This window comes from Macrosteles quadrilineatus, unplaced genomic scaffold, assembly GCF_028750875.1.
Source record: "Macrosteles quadrilineatus isolate MER2022 unplaced genomic scaffold, UCM_ALF_1.0 Scaffold_7__1_contigs__length_78375512, whole genome shotgun sequence".
Lineage (NCBI taxonomy): Eukaryota > Metazoa > Arthropoda > Insecta > Hemiptera > Cicadellidae > Macrosteles > Macrosteles quadrilineatus.
Window position 1 is genome coordinate 6,802,528 of NW_026542600.1, and position 15,184 is coordinate 6,817,711.

The following is a 15,184-nucleotide window of genomic DNA, read 5'->3' on the forward strand; positions in this document are numbered from 1 at the left end:
ATTTTCTTCATTACGCCAGGCCCTGAAAACATCTCTCAGATCAACCCCCGCTGTATAAAGTGTCACCGCGAGGCCTGTTGAACAAAACATTTGTCAATTCCAGTGATATTTTTTACCTTTCTGAATAAAATGTTACACCAATAGTTTCATAGGAAATTTTAAATGTTAAACAGTGTGCTCGACATTTGTTTCATAAAATCAACCAGTGTTCGTAATTGAATACATACAAATTAAAATGGACTCCTTTGAAATAAGAAATATTTTAAATGATTTATTGTTTGCAATTAGTTACATTCCTGAAATCACTATCTTATTGATAAACATTACAGATATATAATCAATGGTATGGGGGTAAGCACTTGAGTGTTTGATATTTTTATGGGGGGAGGGGGGTAGTGAACATTGTTTTTTGTAAAATTGTTTTCGCATGGACAATTTTTAAATTTCTCTTTGTAATAATGTTTACAAACGGACGTATTAGGTATCTTTGATTGAAAACAGGACTTTTAATTGTGATATTTTTATTCACCTGTACAATGACTGTTTTATACATACAGTAAACCTTTCCTCCAGAATCTCTAGGACTTCATGTTAAAATGTTTACTGAACATATTTCGCTTATGAAGGTAGAAAAACACAGTTTTGTTGGATAAACATGACCTTAAGGAAAATAAAATGTTCATGTTGAGATTTTGGAGTTAACTGAGACAAGAACATCGATAACGTATTACGTGTATTATTTGTTAAATGTTTAGGAATTCTCTTGCCGAGAGATTGTGTGACAATAATACATACTACAACTATGTTTAAAGTGTTCATTATGCTGTGTAAAAATTTTAGTAGCCACATTCCTGTGGCTTATTTAAAGTAAAGAAATGCCAGTTAACCTTAAAACTTACCACACCCTCTTGAGTGATAACATTACTGTTATTTCTAGGACTACTTTGCAATGATTGATATGTAATCTCCAATGTAAAATTATTTCTTTCCGTGTGTATACCTTTTACGCCTATGTTTATACTAATATGTCCTACAGGTGTTGTAAAATGTGCGTTGGCATTGAGATTTGCCGTTAAACATGGCTAGTGCTAATGATGAACATGATCACCTAAGTTGGATAGAATTTTGTGATAGACATGCAAAAGCTGCAGCAGCTGACTTCGCTAAGGCGTTGGTTGGCTATGTAGGAGCAAATCTACCAGAGAATGTTAGACCTACTGTGGCCTATAAGGACTTTGTGTCAAAGTTTGTCGAATTTTTTGTTGACCATTTTGAAAACGAATACTCAATGAAGAACCATTGTAAGAAAGTGCCAAATGGTAACATATTACCTCCAGGATCGTCAAATCACAACACACATAGTCATGAAGAGTTCAGTGATTATTCAGAACATGAAGCGGATTCCCCATCTCCTAAAGTTCCGTACAAACCATTTTTTCGGAGACTGTCATTTAAAGGCCTTCGGAAAGGCAAAGGATTCTTTCATAAACAAAATTCTGATGAAGTAGAACTTTCACTTGATAAACATTTAAAGAATGACAAACATTTCAAGACCAAACTGGCTAAAATAGTTGTCGAGTGTCGAAAAGAAGGCATTGTGAACTATCTTATGGGGGAAAACATAGACGGTTGTAGTAACCAAAAGTGGGAAAAGTGTAGGCTAGCGCTAGTTAAAACTGTGGGTGGATACATGCTGGAGTTTTATTCGCCACCAAAGGTAAGGGAAACACATCTTAAGATTTAGGCCTAAGCAGTGTTGGGAAGTAGTGCGCTACAAGAAGCGACACTACAGTAGCGTGCTACTTATTTTTTGTAGCGTTAGCTGTAGCAACGCTACTTTTAAGATTTTGTAGCTTTAGCTGTAACTAGCTACATTTTTAAAGTAGTTGTAGCAGAATTTTAGCTACTTTTCTCGCTACATTAACGTTGATTGAGATAGTGATTTTTATCACAACCTTACGTTACATTAAATAAAAAACAACCTCTTTCAAACTGAGATTTTCAAGAAAATTAGGCCTACCGGTACTTTCTTGGCTTCATACAGCTGGTCGCAGCCGTTTCATTATCTATTATAACGTTGTGTTGTCATGGAGGCCATTATCTGAGTGTTATCCACATTTATGGCACTCATTTCCTTCATTTGTTACTCTATGATTACTGTCAGATAAAATTAAATCGCTAGATGCATACGACGTTTAAACATTACCATTGACAATTGAAGCTAGCCTATGTAATGCTTGCAAGTGATTGACAGGAAAATTAGTAATCAATTTATGTTCTTTATTTTATGGATAGCTTCAACTTGGGCTGGAAACCAACACAAAATCTTAAAATAATGAGAAAGCTGGTTTATCAAACTTTGCTTCAGCTGTTGAATGTGGTTAATTACCACAAGCCCTTTCTTGATTGGATTACAAAGATATTTCAAAGGCTAGGCTACTAAATTAACGATAGAAGTTATTGAAATTACTGAAATTATTAAGGAAATTACCTGATGAGATTTAAGATAGGCCTATGCCTAGACTATAGTAGGCCTACATAATAATTGTAACGAAAAAATCTCCATTTAGGCCCTAACATGAAACTTAGATTGAAAAAATAGCATAGTTTGCTCCTGCTAACAGCTCTCGTCAATGACTGACTATTCCTAGGCTATGCTATTGGATTAATTTGAATGCCAAGTTCAATTTATAGGAATATCTTTGTGTCATTTATTTAATATGTCTACAATGGGATATGATGTTATTTTTACTTCACAATTTTTCCAACATGTTTAAATTAAAAAGCCGATTTCAGGATAAGTTGCTGAATAAGTTACTGTTTTCTGCACCAACGTTTGTTGAAGCACAATTTGCCCTAATGAAAAGGACAATTTCTTGACATTGAAAAGTGTTATTCATAGAACAAGTAGGCCTAACTTATCCACTATAAATAGCAATGCCGTTTTTAACTTTAAAAATAAAGAAAGGCAATCAACTATAATTTTATTAGGCTAGGCTCTGTGACACAAAAAAGTATTTTTTTAAATACGGTAATCGTTTTACAGTTTTATTGTTTTTAATAGTTGATATAGGCTAAGACATCTTAAATGAATGTACATTTAAGAAATAAAATGAGCTTTTTAGTTTGGTTGTATGTCCTTTGAACTGAAAAACAATGCAATATTTAAAAATAAGTAGGCCTACTTAATATGATGGAACTCCCAACTATTTTGGTTGTGTTGTTGTAATGTTAGGTTTATGATGCCATAAAATTAAATACAATCTCGAAATAAATAGTTTTTCAAGTATTGTTAGATACAATACGCATTTTATGTTTTGAGTGTTTGTTCAATAAAAATGTAGTTGCAATTAATTTTACATTTATACCTAATGTGCTTGGAATAAAATTAACGTCTTTGGAAAAGTAGCTAAAATTGTAGCTAGAGCTACATTTCATTGTAGCTGTAGTACAGCTAGCTACTTTTTCGGAACTGTAGCAGCTGTAGCTAAGCTACTTTTTTGGAGATGTAGCAGTAGTTGTAGCTAGCTACATTTTAAAAGTAGCTTCCCCAACACTGGGCCAAAGTCATAAGGTCTTGCCTTGTTAGGCGCTATAGCCCGTTTTTTATAAAAATACAAGCAAAGATGGATGTGATAGGCCTACCATAAATAAGTTTCTGGAACATACTAAGACTACCAGGCCTGAACCTGCTCAGTTCATTAGACTGAACATTAAAACAATTAATTAGCCTAGGGCCTATCTGTTGACATTTATTTCTATCTTTAATTATGAATTGGTAACCTTAGCGCCAGGGCTGACAACCAAACAAAGATTTAATTATTCAAACGGGTAGTCTCCAGTTTACCTAGATACACTTAAGTTGTTTATATACCTGCATTGTGTTGGTAATCCAAATGGTTGCGTCGCAACTAGTTTCAGCTCACAATGGAGCCGTCATAAGGTTCCATGATTTAGTCTAGACGTAAACTCCCACCGGTTACGTCGTTAAAGCTAGGCCTAGTCATCCGTGTTGTGTGTTTTTAAAGTGTTGATGTTTTGTAAATATGTATAAACTTTGACGACCTTCAGAAGAAGCGACAATGTCCTGGTAAAACCTGATGATGGCTCCATTGTGAGCCAAAAGTAGTCGCCACGCAACCATTTTGATTACCAACAATACAGGTACCCATTTAAACCACTTAGTACAAACAAATAATGATGTAAGTTGGTATTGTAGACCATTAAATATGAGTAGACTTAAAAGCGAGGTGAGTAAAAGATTCAGATACAGTAGACTCCCTCTTATCCGGACTCTTTGGGACCAAGGCCAGTCCAGATAATGGTTTTTCCGGTTAAACCGACGTCCCCTAAAACTCGTTTAAACGGACCGTTTACGGTGTTATTCGACTTAAATTTAGGAGAGCATTTTATTTAAACATTTGATCACTGGTCTCAAATCTTTCCTACGAGAACAGTCATTTCAGTACCGCCCACTTCCTGCCGAATTAGTCCAGTTAAACCAATGCGGTGATAAAAATTGACCGGTTAAAGAGATGTCATTTCCGTGGAGTGTAGTCCACTTAAACTGATGTCCGGTTTAAAGGTGTCCGGATAAGAGGGAGTCTACTGTACCGTATTTTAAAATGTGATTTTTGGTACAATCATACAATTTTTGTATTTGTATTTTTCTTCGTCGTTGACCCTCTGGCAGAGGGAATAGGGTCTAGTTAATTATGATAAGTATACAGAATACGAAAAACTACACGCACACATTAAATCTGTACATTTACATGGCAGGTGATACAAAAAGTTAACTATCCCGCTCCAGATTATCTTCAAAGAAGTCAGCAACCTTGTAGTATGGTATTTTCATCATTAACTCTTTCCCAATTTAATTTAATTACATACAAGACTTCAACTTCTTGTAGGCTATATGCTAAAACAATCTTACTGAGGATCTCGGTTAAGAATAGTAGGCTATATAATTTGAATATGGTAAGAGGTTAAAATACCTTTTCCATCTTCAGTGTTATGAATTCTTAGGCCTAGTCATTGGATTAGTGGTTTTGGGTCAATGGCCTCAATCTGACATCAAATTGAAGTTAGTTTATATCCAATAAACATCTTTGAAATAAAAGGTTTTAATTACCTGTATCCGTCAAGTGATCCTAGATTGTAGTTAGTTGACTACAGATGTTTTGTGTTCATCATAAACACATCTTCAGGTTAAATGTTACATTGATTTATTCCATAAAATGGAAGGCAGTCATGACCTACCTTCTACCAGCGCCTCACGTGTCCGATGTCTTTAAACTTTGTGTTTTTCGTATTTGTGTTTTGGCCAATTATTGTTTAATGTTTTGTGTACAAATACAGTAAGTATTTGTGAACTTACAACCGTCATGACAACCATTTTATGGAATAAATCAATGTAACATTTGACCTGAAGATGTGTTTATGATTAAAACGAAACAGAGTCAACTAACTACAATCTAGGACCACTTGACGGATACAGGTAATTTAAACCTTTTATTGTTAAAATCAGTGATCCAGAGGCTATACCATAAAACTGCAACATCTTTGTCATTTGAACGTTAAAAACAATTTTAAAACACTGGCCTGGCCTTACTTAAATTCAAAACAGATCAACGCAGGTTGTATGTCCGACATAACACAACTAACCGTTGTTTATTCTTGGTTACTTTGACTTGGGGCTTGTGTGCATCGATCTGGCCTGGGGTGTGTTTGTTACTCATTTCCAACAACATCTGGTCCACACGGCTCTGGGGTTGTTCACCTGTCTTCATGGCTAGGCGTGGTTGGATGGAGTGTGGGGGGGGGGGGTTGTAGGGCGCAAGTTACTGTAATTCAATTACTAAAACATAGGCCTATACTCGGAAATAGGGCAGTTAAATAATCTTAGGGGCCGTACAATGCCATACTGTCTTCTTTTATAACTTATCAATGTTATTATCATAATTCATTCAAGCTAAAACTAAAGAAACACATGCTTATAAGTTTGGCTAGATTTAGTGGTCTCATTTATCACAATATACCTGAAAATCTTCTGTGATCACCAGCAACCCTTGTGATCTCCTACAGTGACTTTATTGTTTACAAACGACTAAAAACACAGTTAATGGTCACTTGGCCATAGGCAACTATCCCAAATTTCCTTTTTCCTTAGAAAATGCACAGACTATTCTTCTGGTCTTCATAATTTATATAGACCTTGGCAGGCCTACGTACTAGTCGCTGACTTTTCACCGGTCATCATAATTCCCATTCAATGCCAGTTTCAGTTTCAATATCAGACCAGTCCCATGAATGGAAAGAAAACTATCTAGGCCTAGGCCTAAATCTGCATGCTTGAAATTATTGGATGAATTGAATTTGCACTATAGGACTCTCTTCTGTTTTTTTTCTTTAAGTGTAAAAATTCTCTCCTCAAATGAAGAATCAGTCATAAAACAATTGTAAATTGTAATGACATGCTATGCTAGTAGGCCTAATTGTTTTTAAAAATATTTTATTTTTCTGATTAGGCTATTCCCTTTTGATTTTATATGTAAAATAGGCTTATTTTTAGAATTTCTGCCAGCATTGACAGTTTTTTTCAACAATTCTAACTTAGTTATTATTTTCTATTACAAAATTAGTTTTTTGTGTATTGTAATTATTATTGGTGTAATTTTTAACATTATACAACCCATCTCGTACAAGTTAAGCCATAAATGGGGAAAATTTTTAAATGTGTTAAATTCTGTTTGGCTTAGTTATCGTTGATTGTTTTTAATATAGGCCTAGTTTTGATGGTGCATTTAAAAAATGTTTTCTAGAAACTTTTTTAATGTTGCTCCATATAGCCTACACTACACAGACCATGAGCTAAATGGGGTATCCAACCAGGCCATCTATCAATAGATGATCATACCTCACTCTATCAGGATAGAACGCGGGACTTTGGTCCCGATGTCCCTGGTTCAAATATCGCCAATCAAGAATGAAAATGTCTGTTGAAATAAATAAGTAAATCACCGATGGTTTTTTGAATAAGTGCTAATGCTACAGCCCTCTAGACTTATGTGATGTTTTAAAGTTTCACGCTAGAGCCTAACATAGAGGATGAAGAAAGGATGTACACAAAAAACTACAGACATAATAAACTGACAGCAGTCAAGCTTTCTTTAATTGTCTAGTAAAGGTGTGACGGCTATTGTTGGCCTAATATCTCAGAATACTCACTTGCTTTAACTCTCAACCCATTAAACCTTCTTTGAAATTTCTGCATGAGTTACAATTTTGTGAGCCTTTATCCTGGAAATATTATGGGCTAGATATTGACTTTTGGGAAAAACAGGGTAAATACGTATAATACCGAACACACCGATAAATCAACTTCCAATTATAAGATTTTAGTTGGTTTAAATAACACAATCTTCCTAACCTAACCAAACGTAGGTTAGGTTGTTATTATTATGTGTGGTAGTGGTTGGTATAATAGGTAAGCTCTATTTACCAGTTTTAGCAATCTATAAAGAGAATGTTTCTATTATTTATGTTTTCAGGCGATAAAACCCAAAAGTGGAGTATTCTGCTTTTTGATATCGGAAGCCCGAGAGACCACAGCTCTTGAGATGCCAGACCATGAGAATACTTTTGTCCTCAAGGTAAGTTGACCCTCAGTATATCTAAGTTTGTGTCATATGGGATGTGGAAAGCGAATAGGGACCTCTTGGCGGGAATTTTAGATTTTGCGTTATATATTTATTTGAATTCCTTATTAAATTCTGAATCACTTGGTGCAAGTCCCAAGCATCTACGATTTTTTTGTTATTGTTAAAGTTATAGGTCTTTGAAATTTTGATATGAAAAAGGTTCATTTTGGGAAAAACTATTTTGAAAATTTAAAATACGCATAAAACAGATATTTCATATTTAAAAAACGGTTAGGGTATCAAAAGAAAGGTTATAATGCCCTCTTTGGAAGCAATACCAATTTTTGTCTTAACTCACAGTAGTTTTCATTTGAATAATTGTTTTATCGAAGCATGTCGTAAAAATCACATTTCAGAAAAGGCCGACCTCTTGTTGGGACCACAATATTTGTGAAATATTTTGTTCTCCCTAAACTGAACTTCGTTGTAGTTCTCAAAATTTCCACTAGAATGCAGAACAATTCATTTTTTGGACTAAAGTCTGTTTATAATGTGAATATTAGAAATGGAAACTCTTGTCGTTATGGCAAAATAACATTGAGCGACAAGAGGTACCTTTTCTCAGACCGTGCAGAGGCTAACAAAATGATTTATTTTCGACCTTTAACATCGTCAATTCGATATTTAACCCATACTGTCCTGTTCTATGTTGAATGAGGTATAACAATCATTAAAAACACGAATTTTGATATTTTCAACCTTAATTACTTATATTGGCCGTACTGAAAACTTTGCATCGCCAACAAGAGGTCCCTTTTCGCTTTCCACATCACAATTATTAAAACATTAGCCTGTAGTTGCTTACGGCATTAGCCATGTACGCTGGACGTTATTAAGCTTCTTGATATCCACTTCTACAATGTAGTTTTTTCTTTCTACACAATACATCTAAAACATTGTAAGCTTTTTAAACAAACTTCTATAATTTTTTTCTCGTTTATTATAGGGGGGGGGGTAGGGGGGGGGTAAGTGGAACCAGGGGGCAAGTGTAACCTCAGCTTATCAATCAACTGATAAGAGAAGTTTCGGCTTAATTGCTATCATATTGTGTTCTCTGGACCTTTTTTAAGGTTCTGAACCTTAAAAAGCTAAATATCATATGAAAAACTGTCCCTTTTAGTTTTGAAAAAAAGCTTACATGCGACACTGCAATGTAAATTCAAACATTTTTAAATTAAATTTTTATAGTAAATGTAACACTATTTTGTATACTAACTATTGTTTGCATGTAGATTCAGAATATCACTTCAAATTTATTAAATTTCTTACAACTTAGATTTTACAACCGTGGTTACGCTTGCTCCCTAAAATTGTGCTGGTGGGGTGAGTGGAATATTAGTAACAGTTCTAGTAGCTGAGAAGACGGGGGTTTTCACTAACTGACCATAAACAATATGAGATAGATAAAAAAAAAAATATATATAAAAAACCATATTTTTTCAAGAGAATCATGTGTCCAGAGAGTTATACTACAACCACACTCAATGCAACTATTTTTTGTTATAATTTCCTATTTTTTCAAGATTTTCCAATTTTACGTTTCTCTGCATTTTACTATGTTTTCCGCAAAGGTCTACGAAAATGTTCCTAACTTAAAAACGGAGAGATATTTTTATAATTCAAAAAGTCCCAGAATTACAGAAAATTTCCCTATTGACCCTCTTGCCCCTCATTCCTCTCAATGCAATATATTTTAATTCAGATGTGGGTGGTTCCACTTGCCCCCATGGTGGGGCAACTGGAACCACAAAACAAAATGTTTTTATTTAATTTATTTTTAAGAAAAAAATCATTTTTTTAAAGTTATTGTCTTTAAAAAAGCTAATTAGTTGTAGTTATGGTACCAAAATTTCACAATTACAAGTATAATATTACCTGAGCAATTTAAGGTCAAAGTTGAACTATGCTAAAACCTTGGTCCCCTACTCAGTATTTTCAAATTGTTCAACAAATATAAGGATTTGACAGTGAACTGTATACCTTTTAATCTTTTACTTATCATTTTCGATCAGTGATATAATATTCACCTACCACTTATACAACCTGAATACATTGTTTTAGTAATTACATTGCTATAGGTTTGCATTGACAAAATAGGTGGGATGTTTTAGTTACTGTATGAATGGATAAAGAGAATTAAACATACTACATACAGTATTATCGCCAGAATTAGTACTATTTTTTTGACCTGGGATATTGACTTGCAGGCAGAAAACAACATGGAGTATGTAATAGAAGCACACGACACAGACGACATGCGTTCTTGGCTAGCGACTGTCAAATACTGCATGCGATCCGTGCCAACATCCACTGACAATGTGGATACAAGGTATGTGTTATTTCTACTTGTAATCCAACGTTTGCCATTCTGACTTGTTTGGTAATCTGACAAGCTCACAAAGGTTATAGCTTACAGGGTGTTCCATGTTTTCTTTATTTCATGTTGTATAGCATCGTTGCATAGTTATCTTTGAGGTTTAGGGAAATAATTCTTTATTTTTATATCAATTACTTACCCTCTAGTCCTATTTCCTATGGATAAATTTGCTATTGGCTTTACATGTGGCTTACATGTGTATGTAAAAAGAAATCTCAAAAGAGATCTAAAACACTATATTTGACCATAGTTATTGATTACTCATCATTACTTGTGTATCTATAGTTTTTATAATGGGTTGGTTAATCCTTGTTCTGCAAGGGACTTGGTCCCGTGCTGGCCGGATATGAGGGGTTCTACTGTAGCTGACCACAAATCACTACATCATGTTGTAGAAGTCTGCTGGGAGTGGTGAATGAGAACGAGAGGCTGCGGTCTCCAGTAGCCAAGCCTACTGCTCCACCCGAGTCAGTGGAGGATCCACCGGAGCTACCCCCACGGCTGCAAACCTCCACCCCCGTCCTGCGTCTGTCCAGCAACAGCAACTTTGAGCTTTGCACTTCACGCACTGACATAGAGCATGGTCAGTGTAGTAGTAGGATGGGAGAAACACTCATATATTAGGTCATTTGAGACAGCAAACAAGCAAGAAGGCATTTTGATATACCACTAAAAGCAAGTAAAATATCCTTCCCGAAGGAATGATTTTGTTTCAGAGCAAATGCTTTAAGGGTAAAGGGTAGATGGTTTTGCAGCTATAGGTTTGAAGTAAAAGAATATAAGAGTTGAAACCCCTACTGGTCTCCGAAGACATTTCTGTAATGCCATGATAAGTGATCCTGAGTATTAGGTTAGGTCAATTAAGTACCTAATACAATCAACTTAAGTCCACCAAATTAGGTAAAAATTTCAAAATTATTAACATTTGAATGACAGGGTGTCTAGTAGTCGGGAAAATCGGGAAAGTCGGGAATTAGTATTGAATTTCAAAATGGTCTTAAAAAGTCGGGATTTAGTCTTAAATTTGATTTCAAAGTCGGGAATTTTCATGATTTTGCCGCAATCGTCGTCTTGCGTTTACGTAACCGCAAAAGCCAATGATGATGTCTACACGGCCTCGGGAAATGTTCACGATTTTGCCGCGATAGTGGACGACGACAATGACGTTTCCGAAACCACGAGAGACGACGATGACGTTTCTGTGACAGCGGGAGACTACGATGACGTTTCCGTGACCGCGGGAGACGACGATGACGTTTCCGTGACCGCGGGAGACGACAATGATGCCTACACGGCCGCGGGAAAGGTTCATGATTTTGCCGTGATCGCGGACGACGACGATAACGTTTACGTGACCGCGGGAGATGACGGTGATGTCTAAACAGCCGTGGGAAATGTTCATGATTTTGCCGCGATCGCGGGCGACGACGATGGCGTTTCCGTGACTGGGGGAGACGACGATGACGTTTCCGTGACCGCGGGAGACGACGATGATATTTGCTCGGCCGCGGGAAATGTTCATGATTTTGTCACGATCGCGGACGACGACGATGACGTTTCCGTGACCGCGGGAGACGACAATGATGCCTACACGGCCGCGGGAAAGGTTCATGATTTTGCCGTGATCGCGGACGACGACGATAACGTTTACGTGACCGCGGGAGATGACGGTGATGTCTAAACAGCCGTGGGAAATGTTCATGATTTTGCCGCGATCGCGGGCGACGACGATGGCGTTTCCGTGACTGGGGGAGACGACGATGACGTTTCCGTGACCGCGGGAGACGACGATGATATTTGCTCGGCCGCGGGAAATGTTCATGATTTTGTCACGATCGCGGACGACGACGATGACGTTTCCGTGACCGCGGGAGATGACGATGACGTTTCCGTGACCGCGGGAGACGACGATGATATCTGCTCAGCCGCGGGAAATGTTTATGATTTTGTCACGATCGCGGACGACGACGATGATGTTTCCGTGACCGCGGGAGATTACGATAACTTGTCTGTGACCGCGGGAGACGACGATGATGTCTACACGGCCGCGGGAAATGCCCTTGATTTTGCCGTGATCGCGGACGATGACGGTGATATCTGCTCGGCCGCGGGAAATGTTCATGATTTTGCCGCGATCGAGGGAGATGACGATGACGTTTCCGTGACCGCAGGAGACGATGATGACGTTTCCGTGACCACGGGAGACGACGATGATATCTGCTCGGCCACGGGAAATGTTCATGATTTTGTCGCGATCGTGGACGACGACGATGACGTTTCCGTGACCGCGGGAGACGACGATGATGTCTACACGGCCGCGGGAAATGTTCATGCTTTTGCCGTGATCGCGGATGACGACGATCACGTTTCTGTAACCGCTGCAGTAGTCAATGATGATGTTAATGATGATGATGTGTACGGTACGTGGAAGATTTCATGATAAAAAAAACCAAATTTGCTAGTTAGATTTTTTTATTGCTGCATTATTTCTTTACTTGAAAACACCACATTATCATAATACTACTTTGTGACAAAGACAGGGGTTGGTGTAGTATTATTCAGAAAATTTGGTTAAGCTATAAAAATTGGTATCGGTATCAAGAATCGAGAATCGATACATTTTGGTATCAACACCCACTAATTGTTGAAAAAACTAGTCTTGAAAAATCTGGAATTAGTCTTGAAAAGTCTGGAATTAGTCTTGAATTTTATAATGGAAATAAACTAGACACCCTGGAATGAAGTGATGGCAGCTGGCTTACCTTAGAAGTACCTTAGTTAGGCCATAGAACACATAAAATACACACAATATCTAGTTCCCTAACTCTCTTTGGCTACACTTGAAAAAATCCCCCAGGGGACAAAATAAAAAAGCCAAGCCTTTCGTTGAACAAGACAAAATTATCAAAAGCCTAACTCATAAAAGTTAAAACTTTACAAACTGTAAATTGATTTCAGCAGTGTGTGAGTCGGACGTAGACCTATCTCTCACACTGAGAGAATACCCATGGTTCCACGGGACCTTACCCCGCTCTGACGCTGCCTCTCTAGTCCTTCACGGCGGGTCCGGTGCACACGGAGTCTTTCTAGTCCGTCAGAGTGAAACCAGGAAAGGGGAGTTCGTACTGACCTTCAATTTCCAAGGACGAGCAAAGGTAAATCCATTGTCAAGAATTAAACGGTAGAAATAGGAAATACCATTACTTTGCAATAATAGTTAGGAATGCTAATCGGAATTTGAGTATTGTGAAGTAATACTATTAATTCCGTCACCAATTACTTTTTCATCTGGTATTTTATAGTCGGTCACTGTTAATAGGACACGATCAGCGTTATTTCATTTGCTCATTCCAACAGATCATACAACGTTACAAAAATAATGTTACACTCCCAGTAATTTATTACCAAGGTACTATATTATTTTGTGATCGTGATGCTCGCTGTTAATCGGAAGACGTGGCGGGAATTTCTTTTTTCGCTCATTCAAACAGTTTAGACGACATTACAAAAAGTAATATGGTATTCATAGTAATCTATAGCTAAGGTAATCTATACCTTATATCTATAATATATCTATATAAGGTAATAGTAATATATACCTATTAGGGGACAGTTCAATTGTTTGATCATATTACATTAAATAAAGCCCCGTTCACACAGGGTGAGTTTACAAGCTACACGCCGGCTTTTTTACACGCAGTTAGTAAAATAGCTCAGTGTGAACAAAGTACTCGCTCAAAAGCTGCTTGTAAAAAAGCTCTGGAAAAAGTTGACGCTGCCGCTACTTTACATGCCACTTCGCCAGCTTTTGAGCGAGTAGGCGTGTAAAGTAGCCCAGTGTGAACACAGTTGCTTGTGCTTGTGCGCATGTTATTCAAAGATGTCAGAGGATTTGGTTCAAGCTAGCTACTGAGCAAGTGGAAAAAGCATCGTGTGAACGACTACAATCGCACTCTCCGGCGTCTTTCTACACGTTTACGAGTTGGCGAGTGGACAATCTCCGTGTTAACGAATACAAGCACACTCGCCAACTCGCTGGCTTCTTACATGCTGGCGAGTAGCTTGTAAACTCGCACCGTGTGAACGAGGCTTAATGCACACCTCTATCAAGCGGGCTGCCGATAGTAAGAATTAAGGAAAAGGCCAGACGGACAAGAGACCATTTAAATTAGTAAATTAGCGGGAGGTTACAGATTATTTCTAGGTTTATTTACTATTCGAATGTTCGAATATACTCATTCATATCGAGCCGGGCTCGAATATTAAAGTATTCTTTTAACTATTCAAACTTTCAAATATTTGCACACCCTACTTCTTATCATAAATGATTTTCACTTCAGATCTCTATTTTTCAGCACCTTCGAATGACACTAAACGACCAGGCACAATGTCGAGTACAACATTTGTGGTTCTCAACCATATTTGACATGCTAGAACATTTCCGTCAACATCCCATCCCTCTAGAGTCTGGAGGCACAGAAGACGTTACTCTGACAGAGTATGTAGTGGCGCCGCTGGTGACGGCGCAGGCAGCACCTGTCAGGTCGACAACTACACCTAGCACCAGCACACCTGCGCCAGACCGCCGACCTCCGCCTACGCCGGACACACGAGAGGTAATAGACTGACAAAGTTAAAAACCCTATTTTACCAAATATAGTGCAGTGAACCTCAATTACAAGACCTTTGATAATAAGTGTCATTTTCAAATACCCTTGATTTCATTAGGTGTTATTTAAAACATTACTTCACCCTTCGACACGGGAGTAAAAAAAAATATCTTTATTAAAGTAATTTTAAATTATTTTATTTAATGCTCAAACTATCATACCATTGGCAGCCGACACAAGTGCTACTGTAACAGGGTTCCCTCAGATCTGGAAAGTCACGGAAGGTAAGTGAAAGTCAGGGAAACAGGTATAGGGTCGGGAAGGTCAGGGAAAGGAAGGTAGCAAGTTAAGGGAAATTGATTGAAAACTGTTATAGAATGCAATAATTTTCAGTTTCTGAATTATTTAATGTTTCATACCATAATCTTAACTCCAATTGTTATTACAAATAAATTTCTTTTTATTTAGAACTGTATTTAGAATTTGATTTCTTATTT

The 15,184-nt window shown here is 37.3% G+C and overlaps 1 protein-coding gene across 1 annotated transcript; it reads left to right on the forward strand.

Annotated features, from left to right (window-relative positions):
- Positions 1-702: 702 nt before the first annotated feature.
- On the forward strand, positions 703-14,705 carry LOC128998161 (SH2B adapter protein 2). Its single transcript, XM_054424173.1, has 6 exons — positions 703-1,717; positions 7,551-7,652; positions 9,908-10,029; positions 10,473-10,660; positions 13,036-13,232; positions 14,433-14,705. Exons 1-6 carry the CDS (start codon positions 1,079-1,081, stop codon positions 14,703-14,705), a joined length of 1,521 nt encoding a protein of 506 aa, XP_054280148.1. The 5' UTR covers positions 703-1,078.
- The last annotated feature ends 479 nt before the right edge of the window (positions 14,706-15,184 follow it).